Source organism: Octodon degus, unplaced genomic scaffold, assembly GCF_000260255.1.
Source record: "Octodon degus isolate 3935 unplaced genomic scaffold, OctDeg1.0 scaffold00014, whole genome shotgun sequence".
Lineage (NCBI taxonomy): Eukaryota > Metazoa > Chordata > Mammalia > Rodentia > Octodontidae > Octodon > Octodon degus.
In genome coordinates this window covers 21,769,812-21,793,620 of record NW_004524590.1, presented here as the reverse complement: position 1 = coordinate 21,793,620, position 23,809 = coordinate 21,769,812, and the positions used below count along the sequence as shown (strand labels likewise).

General features: G+C 34.3%; 1 protein-coding gene across 1 annotated transcript in view; it reads right to left on the bottom strand.

Annotated features, from left to right (window-relative positions):
- The window catches only part of R3hdm1 (R3H domain containing 1), a 213,253-nt gene that overhangs the window by 100,064 nt on the left and 89,380 nt on the right, over nt 1–23,809 (bottom strand). Inside the window, exons 2-7 of the mRNA XM_023709688.1 lie at nt 20,506–20,714; nt 19,277–19,487; nt 10,657–10,698; nt 10,117–10,206; nt 5,592–5,706; nt 4,751–4,829 (exon numbers count right to left, since the gene is read on the bottom strand). Coding sequence (XP_023565456.1) covers nt 4,751–4,829; nt 5,592–5,706; nt 10,117–10,206; nt 10,657–10,698; nt 19,277–19,447 — 497 coding nt within the window. The 5' untranslated portion in view covers nt 19,448–19,487; nt 20,506–20,714. The remainder of the gene's footprint in view (nt 1–4,750; nt 4,830–5,591; nt 5,707–10,116; nt 10,207–10,656; nt 10,699–19,276; nt 19,488–20,505; nt 20,715–23,809) is intronic.

Sequence of the window (23,809 nt, the reverse complement as noted above, 5' to 3'; positions counted from 1 at the left end):
AAAAAAAAATTTAAAAAAAATTAAAAAAAAAAAAAAGAAAATTTTCCATAAAAATCAAAGTGAACCAAAGTTACACAACATTTAAACACATCAAGACTCTAGTAGGTATCTGCATGTGTATCGTTAATCACTAGAGTATTATTTAATGTAGTCACAAATGATACCACAATTCAAAGGTACTTCTTGTTCAAACACCAGAAACACAGCTCTAGTTTCTTTTTTTTTTTTTGGTGGAACCAGGGATTGAACTCAGGCCCTGTTTGCCAGAGAAGAATTTATTCTACTGAGCCATCTCCCTGGCCCCTTAGTTTTTTTTAATGCTCACTGAAAAGTTCATATACATAGTATTTTTCTACGGAACCTTAAAACTGTAAGTAGCTTTACAGATTACTTAGTTCTCTCTTCCAAACTTTATAAATCAAGAAAATGAGGACAAAGTGTTAACAATTTTCTAATATAAACACAAAATTGTAAGATCTTCACAAACTTTAATAGAGGAATTAACAGCCCCTGCTCAGGTCACCCGAGCTTGGTCCTCATTGTACACTGCAAAAGAAGTTTCATAAAACTGAGTAACACCTTTTACCCCAAATACTTATTCAACATATTTAATCACACATTTTTATATTGCTTCACAAAAGTCAAGCAAAAACCATGCCTACCTGTTGATTTTCAACCTAAAGCTGTAAATAGTATTATAACTTCAACAGACATTCTAGCAGAATGCAGTTTTTCTCTTAGACTTGATCATGCTTTGGTATTTTGCTTTAGTAAGTGGCACTTCCATCAAGTGTATCATATTAGAAGTATGAAAATTTTAGGCCAGTTAACATTCTTTTTCTAATTGTCCTATCCAATTAATGACTACTGCAAATGTTATCTACCTTCTGCTTTTCCACAATCAAGACCCTATAGTCAAACAATTAGGATCCCTGGTTTATAAGAGTAGCACATTGTTCGCCTGTGCCTTTCTTATTCCATCCAAATTTATTGTATGTATAATATGAATAACTTTTTAACAATACATGTAACCACATGCCATTCTCTTGGTTACATCTGTCATGAGTTTCTCACTGCTCAGGGATGGGCAGGTCTTTATCTACCTTTCCAGACTTATTATGTGACCCTAACTCACAAGGGCATTATTCTGGATTACCCCTGTTCCTTGAACATAGTATTTTCTTCGCTTAGAACACTCTCTTATATTATTTTCTTAAAACCTGTTTCTTTCATATTTTAACATTTGTCACAATTATCATTTCATAGTTATTTGGACTGTAATATAGAAAGGCTTAACAAATATATATTGCATGGGATAAAACAATAAAATTATTTACTCCAGAAGGTCTTTAAATTTTTTTTTTACTTTAAAAATTTGGGGAAAAGTCAGGGACTTTTACTTCATTACGATTTTTAACCCCCAAAAGGATTGATTTGTCTAGCTACATGACTTTTCTATCTAAACTTCTGGGACCAATTTATTTTCAGCGAAAAAAATCTTTGAGGTAAAATTTTTATGATACATTTTATACTTTTACTAAAGCAAAGTCTAAAACAGTCATTCAAAGTTCACAAAACTGCCTTTGAATCAAGTTTTTCTGTGCTTGAATTAAACATGTATATTTCACATGTTCCTCAATAAATACACTGCCACTGGAAAAAAATTGTTTCTGTGCAACAATATAAAATCTAAAAATTCAACTAACTATTGTTACAAATTCAGGTTTTTCTCCCCTTAAAATGTAAATCTATGGATTGCAGAGGATTTCCTATGAACTGGACCATATTCTTAGTCGAATTTCTTCTTCCCCCACCCCCGGGTGCAGGGTCTCACTACCCAGCTCAGAATCATGGTGATCCTCCTGTTTTCAGCCTCCCTGCTGGGATTACAGGCATGTGCACCACCCCGGACTCCACTGCTGGCTCAGTACGCCCGGGGGTGGGGCCAGCGCGGCATTCAGGGCCAGGGATCAAATCCTGGTCCCTATGCTTGCCTAAGCAAGAACTGAATCTGCTGAGCTATATCGCTGGCTCTATCTTAGCTCAATTTCTTAAGGACATTTTTTTAAATTTTTTTTTTTTAAACATTTATTTAGTGTGTGTGTGTGTGTGTGTGGCCAGCTCAGCCCACCAGGGGGCGGGGCTGGCTGGCATGTGGTGCTGGGGGATCAAACCGCGGTCCCTGTGCTTTGCCAAGCTTGTTCCAAGTAGGTGCTTTAGACCACTGAGCCATCTCTCCAGCCCCCTTAGCTCAATTTCTTAGAAAAATAAAATTAATAACTTTTCTATGGTATTAATTTTTTATAGTTTCTGTCTTTTATTCATTATAGTCTAGGTCCAAGATTCCAAATTTGGAAATCTATAAGTACTTTGGTAATAGACATAAGTAAAAAGTTACTAATTCTTTATATGAGTATACACACAGAACTAGAACTAGTGCATCTGCAAGTTATTTTTCTTAAGATACATTTACATTTAGCAGAGAAACCGAAATCATCTTATAAAGCATATTGACACTGCAGCCGTATAATCCTTTAAATGAATTAATATATGCTACATGTATCATTACAGAAATAAAAACAAAGATCTCAATTAAACTGATGAAACTCCTTAAAATTGAAACAAAGACAACAATCTACTAATTTTCAGTACTCTAGTCACTATATCAGAACTTACTTTAGAGAAAGTATGTAATTGGTATACCACTAACAGAAAACAAAAAGCAGAGAATAATTCATCTACTTCATTACCCCTTACTCAATGTTTCATATGTCGCTGGTTCAAATCTCTACAAACATAAAGTGACTTACACTTACCTCTATTGAAAGTCATTTTAGATATAAATCTAGAAGAATTACACATTTCTTAAAGCAAAACAGATTACTTAAAAATATCCATCCTCAAGATTTTTTTATACTGGCGATCGAACTCAGGACCTTGCGCTTGCCAGGTAGGCCTTTAAGCTGCTGAACTATCTCCCCAGCCCTCCATTCTCAAGATTAATCCATGTGTTTATCTCTATTTCTTGAATACAGATTTGGAATTATTCTGAACAATAATATATATCTGAACTATGAATATATTTAGTTTCCATATTTAAAACTTACACAATATAGTTCTAAAATTAACACTAAAAAACTAAATAAATAATAATCTTTGTCAATGACTCCTTTAGGTTTCTACATTCTTATGTGGTAACAATTATAGCAAGAGGTACCTCAAAAAATATTTATTTATTTATTTTTGGACACAAAATCTCATTGTGTAGCTCAGGCTGGCCTGGAGTCACTTATGCAGCCCTTGGCATTCCAGGTGCTAATTACAGGTAGGAGGCACCACACTTGACGAAACAGTAGTTCTTTTATATACTGACTCTTGTCAATGCTTTCATCTACCTGAAATTCCCTTTCCATGCTTCTCTGTATGAATATTCCATTTTTAAATTTTAAGCAAGGTCTTCTGTTGTCCAGGCTGGGCTTAAGCTCAAAATCTACATGCCTTAGCCTCTCAGAGCACTCAGATTTCAGGCACCACCACTATGCCTGATGTAGGAGCAATCTTTTCAGTAAAATATTCCCAGATCCTTTCAGAGGCTAGGCCCTTCTACTTTTGGCAGTGCCCTAATAACAAATATTTTTTCTATTTTAATTATTTATGTGTGTGTTTTTCTAGCACTAAGATGGTGAATACTTTAGGATTAGAAATGGTGACTTTTTCATCTTTGTAGTATCTATAATGTTTAGGAAAATATTTGGCATTCTGGTAGATACTCAGTAAATGCCTATTAATGCACTAATGAATACACAGGGAAAGGTATGTCATGCAGAGCTGCCAATCTTCTTTTACGTCATACCTGTGAAGGAGTCATTTGGGTGACTCTCTTTGAGGTACTAAGCGCAAACAGAAATACAAAAAAATCCTGAATGAAAACCAAAATTTATTCTGAAGTAAGACTAAACAAGGAAGTTGGGGAATATAGCTCAGAGGTATAAGCAGCTGCCTGGCAAGTGCAAGGTCCTGAGTTTGACTCCCTGTACAAAAAAAAAAAAAAAGAGTGAGTGTGAGGCTAAAGAAAATATTTGTTCATGTTACCTTTCAAGTATTCATAACTATTGATATTTTTGTTTTACTGTGTGTCAAAAACAATTATATACTTTGAAAAACATCTAAAAAGTTTCTTAACTTTATCATCTTTTATCCCATGTAAGTGTGAGATGTTTTATTCCTGGTCTTTCTGTGGGCCTTAAAGGGAATGACATTCTATCCAAAAATCAAAAACTGCTCATCCGGTTTCCTGCCCAAAAAAAGGATTTTATAAAATATGGTTTCAAATAAGAGCCTCCAAAGGCTTTGGGTTGAAGGTTATAAACTCAACAAGAAAGAACAAAAATTCTAGGTTCTCATAAAGGAACATATGAGTTTTTATTTTGGTTGGCTGCATTACTGTAAAGTTATATATATATTTATTTTTCCTCAGTTAATGCTTTCTCATTCTCAATTTAGAATCTGAACATTTCGGTGATTTAAAATTTCCCAAAATTCCTGCATAGTTTGACATGCATAATACAAAGATATTTATACATGTGCACATAGTAGACAACATCATCTTAGACCTAAGACACTAAAATGTTTCTGGTGTACATCAAGTATTTACAATCTTATTATAATACTCTACCTTAATAATGAAGACATATATAGCAAAATTATGGTATGCTAGAAGCAATGTAAACCTTATAAATTTAATTTTTACCTGGGATTGTTTTTTAATGTATTTACTAAAAATTCATGTAGATCTATGCCAGTTGAATCAGTGTATTCTTGACTGGAATCTAAAAAACAATAACACAAAAACCCAGTATAAAGCTGTTTGAAAACAAATCCCTTTCCCTTTTATACATGATGTATATTTAAAAAAACCAAAAAGCCCCACATTGAAAAAAAACTGACAAAGTAGGAAAGGGGAACTTATGATGAACTCAAATGATGATGAACTTTCTATTCTTATATAATGTGCATGGCTAAGGTTTATATAAGTAAATATACAGTCACATTCTTAATCTCTCGCATCTGTGAGGCTAAAGTACCCTTAATTCTTTAAAGATTCTCTTATATACTCACCATATCTTCGTGTTCAAAAATGTCTCTTTAGATGAAAAATTCAAATGACTTAAGATAATAGTGCAAAACCTCAAAACTGTTAATGAATGATAAACATTCTGCATTGCAAAGCATATTTTTAGTGGACAATAAATACTAGGGCATCTGTACTTTATGTGACTGATAAGGATTAAGTAATAGTTTTAGTTCAGTCAGTCTTCAAATAATGACTGTTGTGTTTCAGTATGAGAGAGACCAGTAACAACAGTTCATGATTATATTCCTTAGTGATTCAGGTTACATCTCAGAATTTTTGGCCAAAGCATTTTACTAACATACAAAACTATTATGTATGAATAAGTATTGTATCATCCTCCAGTATGTTCTTGATTATCTTTAAGAGACCTACTATATGCAGTAATTTGAGACAAAAGGATGGAATTACAGTGAACAAGACTAAATTTTTGTTTAAGAAATAAAAATAAATTGCAAACCTCTTGATAACATTTTTCTGGGCAACTTATCACTGGCTTTTTCTTTTTCTGCTTCATCTTTTGAGGGCTTCTCGTCTTTTTCAAATGATTGTGTTAACTGGATCTGAATTCTTTCCTGTTGGAAGGCAAAATAAGTTATTCAAGGAAAGTATAAATCAAAAAAACAAAAAAAAAAAGAAAGCATAAATCACACATCTATATTTTCTGAGTAACACCAATGTATGGAGTAAGAATAAAAAGATTTTATTTTACCCAGTTATAGTTTCCCAATTAGACAATTCAAAAATATTTTATTAGTTTTATTAAAGTAATGTGAAAAAATATGTTCAAATGATGTTTTCATTTGAATCTATCAATTGAAGTATATACTCAAAATTATTTGAGAAAACAAATGTTTTCTATTATAGGTTAAGTGCATTTGTGAAATACTTGCAGGGTCAGAACTAAAATCTTGGGCTGGGGAGACAGCTCAGTAGAACAGGTCCAGAGTTCAGTCCCCAGTACCACAAAAACAAACAAACAAACAAACAAACAAACAAAAAAACCCCCTAAAATCTTTGTAACTATATTTTTAATGGAGGTGCCAAGCAAAAGCATGGTAACTATCAGTCATAACAATAGGGCAGTACGAAAATCAAGTCAATAATCAATAAAATTTAGTTTGTTTTTTTTTAAAGTAACCACTATAAGAACATCTTTCCTTGCCGAGTATGGTGGCATATGCCTGTAATTCTAGCACTCAGAAGGGTGAGGCAGGAGGATCAGTGAGAGTTCAAGACCAGCCTGGACTAAAGGAAGCTCAAGGCTAGCCTGAACTACATTGCAAGATCCTGTCTCAAAGACAAACAAATTAAACATATTTCCTTTATATGAAAATGTCAACAGAAACATTTAAAAAACCAAAGGCATATGACTTCATTTTTTTAAATTTCAGATTCATGTAACAAAGTTATTTTGAAAGATTTCATACAACACTGTATTCCTTTCAGATATGTAATGTTGAATTTTAAAGCGATCATATTCTGTAAGACTAAAATGGACAACTACTTCATTTAAAAAAAAAATACTACCATATGCAGTTTCAGAACCCAAAAGGATTACTGGATTAAAAGGCAGAAATCATGTTGAGGACAGGATGTAGTGCCACAGGTCTGTAATCCCAGCACTTGGGAGGCTGGGGGAAGTGGCTTACCCTGAGTTTGACGTGAGCCTGGGCTACAGGGTGAGTTCAAACCTGGGCTGATCTGTATACAGAGACTTAGCCTAATAAATAAACAAACAACCCTCCAGCCCTCCCGCCCCAAACAATACACTGAGTTTTATTTACTTATTATTGAGGAACAGTTATAAAAAAAAAAAGTTAGAAATTGTTCCAGATCACTTTTACTAAATATAAAGTATAGCATATTTTTTAACTAAATTACACTGTCATTCTTTAGTGATTAAAAAACTTTAGAAAATAACTTGGCTCTTCTAAATGGTGGTACACTGTGTTAGTATCAGAAGGTATATAAAATTCAGTATCAAGCTTGAAGCTAGCAGAATTTCCACTTATTTTTTGGCCTATAATTAAAAATAACCTTTAGCAGAATTTCAAGTCATTTTTTCTGCAGTAGGATTGTTATCTGCTATTTTAAACTTTTCAATTTTTCTTCCTACTGCATCTCTGTTCAAAGTTTTGCTCAATCTGGGATACACTGTATGTCCTGACAATTGTTATCTTGATGATGAACACTTGAAAGGAGCTTTATGCCTTCTCTGTCTTGTTTACTGAAGACACTGACAACTTCATGACATCCATCAATCAGTAAGTTACACTAACTTATACTCTATTAGCATCACCTTGTTCTTTCATAACTGTAAAACAAATACTTGGAAATGAATCCAGGGACTATTTTTCAGAAGCAGAGTATTTACTTCTGAGCTTCAACTTGGCTTGGTAAAAAACATTTTACCCATTGTGGACCTTCCTTAACAGGTATTTCTAATAGCAGATTTCATTTCTCAGTTCTCCCAAAGCCATACATATTAAATTATAAATAACAATTTATTAAGATGAATTGCATTTTAAAAACCTAGTTAATTATACTGGGATGTTGCATTCAGTTGACCTTGTTTTCAACAGTGAAAAACAAAACATTTTAAAATGCTAAAATCTTTACCCATAAACTCTTTTTTTTTTTTTTTTTTTTTTTTTGTGGAACTGAGGATTGAACTCAGGCCCTGTGCTTGCCAGGCACGTGCTTATTCTACTGAGCCATCTCCCTGTCCCCTCCATAAATTCTTCAGACTACAAATAACGGGAACATCTCCACAGGAAGCTATAATTCCTTTACTCCTTACTGTCACTTTTATCTGTTACTGAGGTCCTTTTTCTCTCATAAACCTTCATTCAATACAAGTGATAACTCTTTTAATGTCACTCAAAAAATTCTCTCAACTTTTTTTTATAATGAATTTTACTTCACATTAATTCCATATAAGTCAGATTCTGAATCAAGCAAATTAGATGGGAAGTGTCTCTATCATCAAAGATTAGATAATCACACATTTTATTTATGTTTCAATTTCCATTCAGGTGTAATTTAGTACACTTATGGCTTGGAAGTTATCTACTTCTACTAAAAGAAGTTATCTTGGGCCAGGGTGACAGCTCAGTAGAATAAGCGCCTGCCTGGCAAACGCAGGATCCTGAGTTCAATTCCTGGTATTAAAAAAAAAAAAGAAAGAGAAGAACTTATCTTTTATTCAAAGAGGTAATAATAAATTATCCGGAAATAAAAGTTAATTTATCCAAGAGAAACTGAGACACAATGTATTAAGAAGAGTAAATGAATTCTGACATAACCACTTTATCCATTATCCATAATGATGGAACTTATCTTTTTGAATTGTAAAATTCAAAAACTTCTGAGACCAATGATGTATACAACTATAAAATACATTCCTTATATTTTTTTTCTCAGATGGATTTTTACTAGCTGAATTTATAAGTTTCCCCAATATTTTTCACAAATGATAAAATACATTAAGAAAAGAATTCATGATATAACTTTTCTAAAAATTATGTACTTTTCCTGTGTTAACACACATAAGAATGCCCATTTCCTCTTTCTTTTCATTATTAGGCCATGATGCTAAGATGGTACAGTATAATGTTTTGGTTAACAAAGAAACAAATTTTTTAAAAAAGAAATCACCTTTCAAAAAAACTACAGAACACTATGCTGTATACTGCTCTAACATAAACAGGCATATTTTTTACTAACTTGTACAAAAGAAATTTTAAACTGGATATTTTCTGAGCATATAATTCTTAAGGCTTATCAACAGCTGAAGTTTGACATCTGAAAATGTTTTCTGAGCAATAGTACTGTACTTAATAATAGTATCATTCTTGTCTTTTGCTAGAATCTTTGCTATTTTATCCCTGAAATATATTTTATCAAGTAAATAATACAGCTATCTCCCATGCAGCTATGTTTTTAAAGAACCACAAATGAATTCTGAATTCTCTATTTTGACATTTAAATGTCAAAGAAATAGGTTTCTAAGCACTTTTCATCAACAAAATATAACGCACATATTTTAAAACTTTGTCTTAGCATCTCAGAAATAGAGTAGAGGACTTTCTAAGAGCAGGAAATACTCTAAATACATGTCCACTATCTTTAGTATTTGTAGTAGACCTTTTGAGAGTAATCATCTAAATCCAGGGAAAATTTTGCTTGAAACATAAAATCTACAGTATTTTTAAAAAGATGTGCAACTTGTAAACAAACCAAACAAAAAATAGCATAGCTTCTTAAATAATTATCATGCTATTAAACTTTTTTTAAAAAAGTCTAAAAACATTTCTGCACAAAAGTCCACATCATGTAAGACAAAAAGAGATCGATCACTTTATAGCTGCGGTTAATACAAAGTGAAGTTATAGCATTAACAAGGATAGATGAGGCAAATTAACTGTTTGCTTGAATCTCATTGCTCTATATTTAAAAAAAAAATAGACCAAAAATTAAAGGTACTAGACAACTATTAAAGACCCACACTAAAATAAAAAATGGGCTTCACTATGCACTCAGGTTAAGTACAGTAATATATCAAGCGGGAATCTGAAGCAGTGCCTTTTATATATAAGCAGTAAGTGTCTGGTAAATGTCTATAACACAAAGCTAAGGGTAAATTTCATCATAACTACATTCACTGGAATTATTTTAATATTTAGTAACTTTTCAGTAATAATTTATAATTTTGTTAAAGCTGCATTTCCAATTAATTACATGATCATAAAGACTTTCCAAAACAGAAATCAAAGCTTTAAACCTTAGAAAGAAGCAGTTTTTAAACTTTTCACTGGTGTCAAGTATTATCAAATCAGTTTCATTTATAAAAGTAAAAGGTAGGTACACACAGTCTCAACTTTTATTTAACCATATGAAAAGATTTCTCCAATCCTACCATGTCTTCAAAAAAGATTTGTTTTGATTTCTTTTTTTGTTTTTCTTTTCTTTTCTTTTTTTACCTGGTTCTCCTGTGATATCTCTGCTGCAGGGGGTGGTGGAGATTCTTCACATACTGCAAGGCTCCGAACTAGCTTTAACTTTGAGCTTGACTAGAGAAAAGTATTTATAATTAACACTACATTTTTAATAATTCTAGGGTATATCCAAAAGCCCCCTGGAGAGTTTCTAAATTTCTTTATAAATTTCTGCTATGTATAAAGGTAGATGAAATATACAAGTTAACCCTTTGTTAAGAGGGAAAACAAATTGCAGCTTTGGAAAATTATAGCAACAGCAAGAATAAGAATAATTCCAACTCTAAAACCCAAAGAATGGTGAAAAGCAATTTTCTTTACAGATTAAAAACCCATCAAAGATAAAAAAGCAATGCACAAAAGCGACTAGGCAAGACAAAAATCCCAAAATAAAAAAAAAAAAAGCTTTTTGCCCCAAACAAAATATGAAAAAACTAAACTGAATGTAGTGCTATATGAAAACAAGGATTCATCAAGCATGAAGGAGGCCGTTGGCATGCCAGCACACCAAAATATTTACTATACCTTAGACCTTTTTCCTGTCTGTCCAAATGACTGCAGTGGCCGCTGAACACACAACAAGAAAGATTGATATTAAATTTCATACTGAGACAGAAGACTTGCTTCTCAAGCCTAAACTATGGAAAAAACTATTCACAAAGTAGGCCAAACGAGGAAATCAAAGTTGGTTTCAGAGAAAGAGTACTGATTGATTCCTCCCAGAAGCATACTTGTAGACGACTCTGTAAAGTCCTTCCGTGGGTTGGTTTTTTAAAGTCAGCAAACTGTGTTTTAACTGAACTCAATGGAACTTACAGGGTAACTTTAAAAAAAAATTTTTTTCATATTCGAAAATTAAAAAAAACCTTTCAGTGATCCTCCTGTCTCAGCCTCCCCAGTGCTGGGATTATAGGTGTTTTGGTATGGCATGATGCCCAGGGTTCCAGGGCAGGCACAGCACGTGGTCCTGGGGATCAAACCTGGGTCCTTGTCCTTGCCAGGTAGGCATTTAGACCACCAAGCTATCTCCCCAGCCCAGGGTAACTTCTTTTTTTTTTTAAAGATTTATTTTTTTTAAATTTTATTTATTTGTGTGTGTGTGTGTGTGTGTGTGTGTGGCCAGCTCAGCCCACAGGGGGCGGGGCTGGCTGGCATGTGGTGCTGGGGGATTGAACTGCGGTCCCTGTGCTTTGCTGAGCTTGTTCTAAGTAGGTGCTTTAGACCACTGAGCCATCTCACCAGCCCCCCAGGGTAACTTCTTAACAGCAAAATAAAATACACTTTATTTCTTTACTATTTTATAATATATCATACTTTAGCTAAGATTAAAGGGGCAGGGAACCACATAAAACTCATCAATTTAAAGTTGTTGAAAAAAAGTTGCTGAGCTCAAAAAAGTTTCAAACTTACGGAGATTGTTTCAAATGCACAAAGAGAATTCAACCATACATACTGAAGTTTCTTGTACTGTATGAAGTACACCACTGGTTTATTAGTGACAGAAAACTACTTGTTGAAGTCTGGGGTAAGGCAACTGCAAATGAAGGAGAGGGCACACTTCCAGTTTGGATGGCTAATATGCTGGATCTATCATACAACTAAGGAAACCATGGAGGCAAGTAGCTTTCCAGCTTAATATCAGGCTTTGGTCTGGGGAACCAGTCAAAGTGCCTGTGAATTAGAACCAGGTAAGATTTCACATACTCTTATCTCCTTCCAGTCTACCATGCCAAACCCAAATAGAGGAGGGTCCAGGCAGCTAACCTTTCCTTTGTTTTCACTGACATCAGGAGTTGATTTGATACCAATACAAAACAGATACAAATTTTTAATACTCAGATTAGGTTTTGCACATAAATGAAAAAAAAGTATTACTTCACTGTATCATCTAGAAAAGACTTTACTTTTGTAGAGCCAATAGAAAGGAAATGCTAGAAGAATATATACAGTGTATTATTTGTTGAAAAAAAAATAAAAATAAATAAAAATAAAAAAAAAAGAAAGGAAATGCTATAGTACAATGATGTTATGCTCTTATTTAAGAGTTCAAAGATCTTTAAAGATAAGACACATGTTAGGATTTTTACCATGGATCACCAAATCAACAATGACGAAAGGAAAACAGGAGAAAGAAAAATGACTTTCTTATAGAAGAAATGGTACACATGCACAGCACATGTACATATGTGTGCACAGGTACACAGGGCTGTGTATTGCATGTTGGTCCTGCCTTTTGTTTCTACTTGGTGTGTAACTTTTTGAAGAGGATTTCTTTCTTTTGTTTTTTAAACGTATTCAGTACAGGGTCTACAGGGTCTCACTATGTAGACTGGACTCATAGTGATTCTCCTATTTTCACCCTCCCAAGTGCTGGGATTATAGGCGGGTGCCACCACGCCCAGTCTCAATCACTGGCTCAGTGCGCCTCAGAGGCTGGGTCAGCATGGCATGCTGGGGACTGAACCCTGGACGTGGCATTCTGCCTACGCAGGCACTTTAGTCCACTGAGCTCTCTGGTCGGTCCTTTGAAGAGGAATTCTAACTGTGTGTAAATCACATTTAAAAACAGAAGTAAAAGAAGTTACACTACAAAAAAAAAAAAAAAAAAAAAAAAAAAAAAGAAGAAAAAAAAAAAAATAATACTATTAAAATGTACATGCAGATGAATTCCAAGGAAGCAGAAACAATTTCTGACTTACTTTTGACCTCTGCTTTCATCTCTTACAATTTTAAGAATCAATTGTGTAAAACCTATTAAACAGGTCTAAAATAAAAGAACTGGCAAAACATTACACTCAGAAAAGGTGGACTTAAAATTTTTGACTGTGTATTATTAGGCAATTCCTATCAAATTATTTGTTTTCTCTTATCTATAAAATTTGATACTATTTGTACAGGGTTCTTGAAATGACTCAATGAATGAAATGGGTGGATTATGTAAAAAAAAAAAAAAAAAAGGAGTCTTCATAAACCGTAGAAAATCAGTGTCCTATTGCTGGGTTACTAGCAATGAAAACTAAAGATAAATTAGTTAATACATCAGAGGGTAATTTTTAATAATCTGCATAATGAAGATGGTGCTGTATATATGGTTCCTACAAAATATTTCAGAATGTTTATAAATATACACATGCATTAACTGGGTTATAATTTACAAATAGCCTTTGGTGAAGGATAAAGATGAGCAAAAAAAAAAAAGAAAGAAAGAAAGATGAGCAAAGAGATGTAGAATCATCTTAATTTGACTTTAATGTTTTGAGTTACTACTATACAATACACACTTTGCTAAGCACGAGGGATATGAAGAATGAATAAGACATACATAGTTCCTGGCCTCAAAGACTTCAAAGTATAGAATTAAAGCTTGTAAACAGTGAAACAATAGTCAAGAACTCAGACTGTTGGCGCACTGTACATTACATGACACTAAAAAATTTTTTTTTATGTGTTTGGTACAGGGTCTCACTACACAGCTTGGACTCATAGTGATTCTCCTGTTTTCAGCCTCCCCAGCGCTGGGATTACACGCATACGCCACTATACTCGGTCTCAGAGGCTGGCTCAGCACATCCAGGGGCAGGGCTGGTGCAGCATGTGGTACCGAACTTAGTTTGCTGAGCTATCTCGCCAGTCCTTAAAAACTTTTTATTTTTTTTAACTTTTACTAAAAACTTTTACTATAGACAGATTTCTAAAGATAGCTTTAAAAACTCCCGACCTCTTGCTATTTAATCAAATGCTAAGTATTACTGTGTATTCCCTGGCATTTTTACAGAACTAACTCTGCCCAAATAAACTGACTACAGATAGAAATTTCATACTTGGATGGGTCTGACCTAGTCAGGTGAGCCCTTTAGAGGCTGAACATTTTCTCTAGTTGGGAGTGAAAAGGCAGGTCAGATCAAAAGATTAACATTGGCTCTGAAAACAGGCTTCTGCAGGTCTCTGCTTCTAAGCCTTCAGAAGCAGAGAGCTGGTCATCTAGTTTGAAACATGGAACTAAGACCAATAGCTACAAGAAACAGAGTTCTTCAAAACAACCAGAATCAGCTTTAAAGCAAGTTCTTCCCCAGATTCTTCAGAAAAAGGCTCAGTCTGTCTAATAGCTTTGATTTGGCCTTAGAAACCCTAAGCAGAGAACATAGCTGACTCCATTGTGAACCAATAAAACAGGTGTTATTTTCATCTTCCAAATTGATGGTAATTTGTAACACAGCAAGAGAAAATATATGACTATGTAAGTAAACCATAAACTGCTGATGTGGCATTCCTACTGTATGCAGTAGGATTAATAGAATTACTTATTATTTCCTTTCAAATAGCGACGAACAGAATTCACATAATATATTCTAGAAAAAAATACACATCTGAAAATCTGCCATACACATATGCAGAAGCAACAACAAACCACAGAAAAACAAGTTCTATTTATCAAATTATCTTTTATTACATATTTTGTTACCAGTTTAATAACCAGAATTGGATTTAAAATAGGAATTCTCCACTTTAACATTCAAATATATTAAAGATGGATTTTATTTGGGGTATACTTTTCACCTTTTACAGAATTTCAAGGCAGTAAAAATCTAGTGGCCAGGGGAGATAGCTCAGTGGAATAAGCGCTTCCCTGGCACGCACAAGTACCTGAGTTCAATCCCCAGTTCCGCCAAAAAAAAAAAAAAAAAAAAAAAAAATTGAAGTTATAAAATCTAGTGGCCATTTAACAGCCTTTAGTAGTGGGAATGCTAATTAAAAGACAATTTAAAACAGACAAAATCCCAAATTTATAACTGACATTGTTCTATAATGATGTACAGGACAACTACGGCATTAAAGAGGTGCAGAACATGAAACATGTTTAATAGAAAACCAGTTTAAAAGAACACAAATGGGGCCAGGGAGATGGCTCAGTAGAATTAAGTGCTTGCCTGGCAAGCACAAGGGCCTGAGTTCAATCCCTGGTTCTGCCAAAATAAATAAATAAAAATAAATGAACACGCAGAACCACAGCAACTGAAGTTTGGTGAAAAACTACGATCAGAGTAACCATCATGGCTTATACCATGTGGTAATGTACAAACAACTGCAATCAAATATCCCTCAACTACAACGGAATAGGACTTATTTAAAAGAAGCAAGTTATTTTTCATTCTCAATTAATAATTATGAAAAAAATAAACTGAAGCCTTTCAACTTGCATTTTGTACACCATAAAGTGCTTACTAATTATCAATATGTTCTATTAAGGATTGATGGTAACGATACGGACGATTATAAGGAGTTAAATGCCCAGCTAAAGGTCACGTGCAATAGAAACAATAAATTCCAGGCTGCTAGTTTCTAATAAAATAACAAAACTAAGTTTCTGATTCAAAAAAGCCAATTAAGAAAACCCCAAAAAACAAAAACAAAAAAATCCCAAAACTTTCCTCATGATAGCCTGCCCTGTATTCTCCAAGGTGTATTTTTCTTTCTTTCTCCTCTTTTCCTTGGCCCAAGCTTGCTCTGCAAAGCCACTTTATCCCAAGACTTTTACTTCTTTCCTTGTCTTTTTGAGAAAGGCTTTCACAATGCAGTTTAGGCTCACCTTGAGCTTACTTTGTAGCCCAGCCTAGTCTCAAATTCACAATGATCCTTCCATCTCAGCCTCCCTGAGATTAAAGGTGTGTGCCACCATGCCTAAATTTGATTCTAGTTTTTCCAATGAAAGGTGGTTGCCAATTAAAAAAACCAAAGTCCCAAACTAAGCACAATCACTAGTTCAGTGATGGCAAACCTTTTAGAGACAAGGGTCCAAAGTGAAACTCAAAACCAACTTGTTTATTGCCAATTGTCAACAGTGCAATTAAACTCAAACACAGAGGTTCTGCTTTAGAAAATGCAAATCATATATTATTACGTTTTGTCTTAAGAGAAAAACAACATACATACTATAGGTTCACTACCACTGCGCTAGTTTGTTTTTACCACCTTAACTCTATGGGCCATAGATAGTTTCAAAATCCAAAGATCTAGGTATTAGGCCCTCAAAAAAAAAAAAATTTATAGACCCTTTAGTTTCCCATTTTATTGGTGATATACATGAAAATCATCAAAGTAAAAATAGGTAACAGTATTTCCATGTCCTCACAACATATGAACATCTTTATATATGTCAGTAAAGCTATCAAATATGCAAGCAACAAATTTAATAGAAAGTACCAATCTTAGAGATATTTTTAAAAATAGAAGTGCACTATGGGAACTGAATTCTAAGTTTTAGAAAATTGAACTCATTAAATATTAACGCAAGACAAAAAGACAACATATAAATAGGAATAACAAGCTTGAATAACTACATTGAAATTTTAGAGTTTAGGTTAAAAAAATACTTTTGTTAGGCTCTATGTACTACATATATCCTTTAAATCTTTTGAATCCTTTAAATCTTTGTGTAACAAATAGGAAAATTATATGAATGATTTCATATAAAGAGGCTTTAATCCTTTAAAAAGAAACATCTTAACATGTTTCTTTCATCAGTCAAGGCATTTATTGCTCATTCCACCTCACTCATTGTTGAAGTATGTGTTCTTGTGTCCTGAGTTTTTCTGACAGCCTAATAAGATCGGTACTGGTATAGGTTTCTTACCTCTTCATCTTGCTCTCCATCCCCATTTAAAGAAATGTATTAAAAGTTAATTTGGTGGATATAAGATGTAAGACTGTCGTCTAAATTATCAAAGGGTTTGCTAGAGAAACAGAATAAACATCAACTTTAACTGATTCATATACATTAGGAACTACTGATGTATTCTGCCGACTAAGGCCCAGTAGTTAAGGAAAATTAGTCCTATTTCCTTTACAGCCAAGGTCACAACAAACACTATTTGGATTGCTCATTCCTTTGGTAACATACAGTTGTGGGGGGCATGGCCTGCACTATTCCAATATATGTTTGAGGTTGTATACATATACAATCTTTAATAAGTACTTAGTGATACCAAAGTAAGATGAAATATTAAGTAGTATGTTAGAACAGCTATCTTCACATTAAGCTTAAAAGGTAACACTATAACAACCAGACTTTTAAACAAAACACTCTTCTTTGCTAATGTATAACCTATGTATTATATACAATACATTGATTTTTATATTATTTTATTTTATTTATTTTTATATCTTAGTGCAGGGTCCATAGGGTCTCACTATAGATCGGCCTTACAGTGATCCGCCTACATTCAGCCTCTCAAGAGCTGGGATTATAGGCAAGTGCCACCACGCTCAGTCTCAATCGCCATCTCAGCGTGCCCTGAGGGCGGTTCTGGTACAGCATGTCTGCGGAGCCCCAGCCGATGCGTCTGCCTAAGAAGGCGCTTTAGTCCGCTGAGCTATTTGGGTGGCCCTTTACATTATTTTAAATGAAAACATAGAAGTTACTTTCAAGTTTTATTGACTTCCACTCTCAATTTCTATTACCTAAGTGTTTTCTGCGTAAATTACTATGTCTATAATCAGCCTTCTGGCATACCTGCTTGATGGAGGCATCTCAGACCTGAAAAGCTCAAATTAATATTCTTATAGCTAAAAAAATGAATATATCATTCTAACAAAAACTAAATCATAGTATATATTTTTTTTTCTCCCCAATCTTTAGATGCTACAGGTTTTTAACAAACACTTGCTTCATATGCACCAAGCCCTGGGAACAACCTCTGCACTGAAAAAAAAAAAAGTTTTGATAATGTGTGACATTTTCCCATAGTACAAACAATGATGGTGTGATAAATACAGCAATCAGTCACCAGAATATAAGGACTTATTGCTATGGACTACAGAACAAGAGGACAGGGAAGAGAATAATAAAAGTTAATCATTTATTGATAAGCATGACCTAGGTAAATGTACATTAGATGCAGAAAAGAGACTAAAATAAAATATTTTATTCTTTAAGTCAAAAATGCAATAGAATTTTACAGGTTTCTTTAATGCAGACAGGAGATCTGGCACATTGCTATCACTGAGTACTGATTATAGCCATGGAAATTCTGTCATGTCTTAAAAAGTGCTATTACAGAAATGACTGAAAAAATGTGCTATTTCTCCTAACTTTTTAAATAATTACCACTTTACTCAGTGGGGTCTAAATGCTTTTTTAAAAAAATATAGCTAAAGGCATCACTATCACTATCTATTTTATGGCACCAGGAACATACAGCATAAGCAAGGTTTATGAAGCAATGAAGGAAGGATAGATGTTTCTAGATCCAGCTGAATCCACCCATTTGAAGCAAGGTGCCAGGAACGTGAGGAAAGCTGGATCTTTCAGCCCAGTGTACCAGCCAGTTAAATACCAGCATACGATAGCTTTGGATACCTTATAGAATAGAAAATTCACTTAGCCATATTGTCTTACATTTCCTGATCCACAAATAATTTTTTAAAAAGTGCTTTAGATGGCTGGGGAGATAGCTCAGCAGTATAAATGCTTGCCTGGCAAGCAAAAGGTCTTGAGTTTGATCCCCATTACAAAAAAACAAAACAAAAACAAAAAAGAAGAAAAAACAGTGCTTTAAAATTGTTATGCTTTCATTTTGAGATAATAACTAGACTTACAGAAGACAAGATGACTACTTAAAATCCTTTTTACTTAACTTGAATCTATTGGTCAATTTAATTTCCATCTATGTTTGAAATTAAAATCTTCATTGGTTAGTTTCAAGTCATCATATATGCAACCCATCACATCAAACGACATTTCCCCAACAACCTCTCTACTCAATTATGGCTCACTGACTGAGAAGATCCCCAGAGGGCAATTTTTATCCATAGATCTTTTGCAGGTTCAGTCTCTTTCCTCTAAGAGTTCTTAGATCAAATTCTTAACTTTCACAACAGTGGTAGTTAGGAGGAAGGTGGAATGAAAAAGTAGCAAGCCAATAAAAACAACAACAAAAACAAAAAAACAAAAAAAGGAACTATATTATATGACATAGGCAATCACTTGCTAATATTCTGCAAATTAATCCAGATGACTTGAAAGACTAGCGGGGTAAACATGTCCCGAATATTGTTAACTTTGTAGAATTTAGAAAATGACTTTTATATAAAAAGTAACATAACAGTACATTACATATTGGGTACTTGTAGGGAAACTTCTGTTTACCTGCAAATCAATATTGTTGTCAATATATCGTTCATTTGTCTCTGCCAAAATCTTCCCATAGTTTTCTGATTTGATAAGGTTTTCAACTGTGGTTGTATCTTTCATTTCTGCCTCCAAATCCTTCATTGTTTCAGTTTCATCTTTTATAGCAATAGTATCAGACATCCTCATTAGCAAAGGTTACTTCAGAATTCTACAAGGAACCTGAAGCCTTAGCAAGAAATAAAGGAAATTTTAGTTCACATTGAAACATTTTTACATTCAGTTACTTGTACAATACTAACTCTGTACCTTCTACATAGAGAATAATGTTGAAGGAATGAAACAAAATTCCAGCTTTCAAGGACTACAAGCTTTTATGGTAGATAGATACACTTTAAAAAAACCAACCCAATACAGTGAGATAAGAGCCTTAATAAAAATACAAAGATTTTGACGGATGGATTATTTGTGAAGTTTTAAGAAATGGGCCAAGGGCCTGCCAGATAGCTCAGGGGATTAAAGGATCTGCTTAGGCAGATGCAGGGACTGGGATTCGATCCCCTGTATGGAATCGATCCCCTGTATGCCGTGCTGGCACTGTCCCCGGGTACACTGAGATGGAGATTGAGACTGGGCGTGGGGCAGCATGCCTGTAATCCCAGTGCTTGGGAGGCTGAAAGCAGGAGGGACACTACAAGTCCCATCTGTGTAGTGAGACCCTCCTATAAAAATTAAACCAAGTCTGATAAAAACATTAACAGAATTGAAGTGTGATTATACAGAGTATTCACTATAAATATCTTCCAACTTTTCTATAGTTTTGAAATTTTTCATAATTAAGTCTTTAGGAGAATTTATATTGGGGTACTGGTAATCAAATTCAGGACTTCTCACTTGATAGGCAGGCATTGTAGGATTATCATGAGTTCAAGGCCAGCCTAGGATACAAAGTGAGTTCAAGGCCTACCTGAACTACATAGGGAGGTTGCTGAAAATACTCCGGGGCTCCTTGTACTTTATATGTAAGATTTTAATTTAATTTTGTTATTGTTGTTTTTTGAGAAAGGGTCTTCCTATGTAGTTCAAGCTAACTCTAAACTGTGTAATATGGGATAGCCTTGAACTCACAATAATCTTCCTGCCTCAGTCTCCTGAGTACTGGGATTATAGGCACGCACTACCACATCCGGATATTATATAATATTACAGAAGGGAATGTAATTTTCTGAGGGATAGGAGACTATTACCTGATGTGTCCTTTTGATTTGGGACTGTGGTGTTCCACAAAAATAAAATAAAATAACCCAAGGTTCCTTTCCACAGCTGTCAGCCAGGATGTCAATTGTATTGAACCATTTGTAATCTGGCAGGAGTAGTCCCATGTCCTTGTCACCACTGTAGATTCCTGGACTGAAATGAACTGTCTTTGACCAAATATATCATATTTTTCAGTGGCCTAAAATTAAAACAGAAGACATTTTAACAAAATAGGTAAAAAAATGGAGCAATCCATAGTAATTTAGAAATAAAAAATACTGTCCATGATTTTATTTTCTTTTTCTAAATAAGTCATATACTTATTTACAAATAATTCTGACACCATGTTAATTGTATGAACTAAGGAAGTCACTGACAGTGGATCAGTGAAGGCAGAAGAGAGAAAAGAGAACTAAGAAATGAGAACCTGCCATGTAGTCAGTATTTAAGGGATACAGCAGCTCCAGTTCAGACGAGGAAAAAAAGCCAAAACAAAACAATCAGGAACACTTTAACTCTGAGAACTATAATTTTTAGTTTTTTCTCCTCAGAACTGTAACTATGGACTTAAGACTGAAATTGTGAATAAAATCACACTCTTGAGTTTTAAAAATGCTAAAGAACAAAAGCCTATAATAAGCCATTTAGCATTTTCAAAGAAAACCATACAATCTTTTAAAAGAAAAATGCTTATAAAGAATAAAATTAATGGGGCTGGTGAGATGGCTCAGTGGTCTAAAGCACCTACTTAGAACAAGCTTAGCAAAGCACATGGACAACGGTTCAATCCCCCAGCACCACATGCCAGCCAGCCCTGCCCACAGGCAGGCTGAGCTGGCCACACACACACACACACACACACACACACACACAAATAAATAAAATAAATTTTAAAAAAAGAATAAAATTACTTTCTTGTATTTATTCTGTTTTGGTGCAAGGTGAATCAATGAAGGTTCTCTAACATGTGTGACATGCAAGTCACTAGCAGTGGGATGACTATTTTTAATGACATCTGAAAAATCAACACCAAATTTTTTTTCATGTCATATTTTTAAAGTCACTTTCAGTTTGTATTTATTTGGTGCATGTAAGAAGCTCACAGCAAGCAAACAACTTCAAAAGACCAAGTCTTCCATCTTCCTTTGACAACTTTGTTAATATACAGAATAACACAATTTAAGGTGAACAAACTGAGAATAATGACAATTTAAGTACCAAGAGATCTAATATTATTACAGTCATAAATACTGAGGGCTGGGGAGATGGCTCAGTAGAATAACGCTTCCCTGGCAAGCACAAGGGTCTGAGTTCAATCCCCAGATTCTGCATAAATCCATCCATCCATCCATCCATCCATCCATCCATCCATCCATCCATCCATTCATCAGGGAATAGCTACATCTTATACCTACCTTAAAAATCTATTCTGAAATATAATCACTTAAAACCCCAATACACCTTCACATTAGTCTTCATGTCCTGATTTCCTTAATTTTATTAAGGGATTAAAAACACTATCACTAATAAATGTCTACATTTAAAAAAAATGACATTGTGTCATCTCTGAGTAAGCTTTCTTAGCTTCTAAAACAAATTATTATTTTCTTAAAATTCTACCAAAGTCAAACCAGAACAGAAAAAAAATCCTACATCTCTTCTCTCATAAGAGCAGACACAAGATGGCAGCACTCAGTAAATTCTTAATTTTAAAGTGATTATGACTTAATTATAAACCTTTACAACTGAAATTTCTTTCTCTTTTGTTTTGTTTTTGAGACAAGGACTCCCAGTGTGGTTCAGGCTGGTCCTGAACTCATTATATAGCTTAAGCTGCCTTCCCACTGCCACTGATCCTCCATCCTCAGCCTCCTGAGTGCTGGGATTCCAGGTATGAACCATCATGCCTGGCTAACATTTGAAATTCTTTAAAAGAAAGGTTCCAATTCATACAAGAAATAATGTAAGAGGATGGGGTGGGGAAACTACACAATAAGCAAATAGCTGCAGGGGGAATGAGAAAGGAAAATAACAAAGTGATGAACACTTTACAAGATCTTCTGAGGATCCCGTCTCATGGTCTTAAGAAACCCTAAAGAATCTCAGATATTAGTTAATCCAAAATTTTGGCATTTAAGCTACCAGAATCCAGAAGTCAAATGATTTGTTTAAGATCACCATCAGTATCTGTGACTATTAGTTGCTAACATGAATTACAACTTGACAATAAACTATAATATGATTCAGAATTAAAATGACCACAGACAATGTTGGGGAAGAAGGCAATGGCATAATAAAGAAAGAGCAAAGGGGCCGGGGAGATGGCTCAGTAGAATAAGCGCTTGCCTGGCAAGAGCAAGGCTCTGAGTTCAATCCCGGTTCTGCCAAAAAACAAACAAACAAACAAACAAAAAGAATGCTGAAAGAGCAACGCCACCACTGCCAATTATAATTTTGGTAAATTAATCTGTAAGCTGCAGTGTTTGGACCTGCCAAATGGGAAGAATATTTGGATCATAGGTTTACTGTGAGGACTGACTAGTTTAAATTTAAGGCCCCCCACTAGGGCCACACCCCAAAAATGTTAGGTTTCTTCCATGGTCAAAATTAATATAGGCATGAAGTTGGCAGAAGCTGAATTTATTGTGTTGTGGCTTTGTACCTGGCACAAAAATAGGCTAACAGGAAGTACACTATTGAACTAGGGGCGCTGAATACCTCAAGCCTTCATAAGAATATACCCTGGTACCTGCCTTTAAAGGCTCACTGTTTAAGGGTTCTGAGTAAACATTAAAAATATGTATAAATCATACATTCCTCTCCAAAATATCAGTATACAAATTTTAAATAATATTTCATTCTTCTAAATCTTGAAAGGAATGCTTCACTAAAAAATGGTCTTATCCAAGTACAAAGTCTTTATTTCTGGGATTTTCAAAGATTGTGACCTTGAGGGGGTCAAGTTTAAGAAGCCCATAAAATAGACAAGGCACACTCTCTTTGCCACAACACTCAGAAGTTAGTTAAAAAAATTACCATAATAACAATAAGCTTGTCTTCTGGAGGATTAACAACCTAAGTTTTCAGACCAAAATTAGAGAAAAAGGAGGGCCGCAAGGAAAGCCAACATTTTGGCCCTAGCCTTCCAAGGTCAATTAAGATTCAGGACATATGAGAACTTGTACTGTAACATCCTGTAACTCAGTAGTGTCCCAAATTTTCTGATCAAGGAGATTATGGGGCCAAAGAGAAAAGTGATCATTCTCTCAGGCTTTCACAGAGAGCACATTGGTG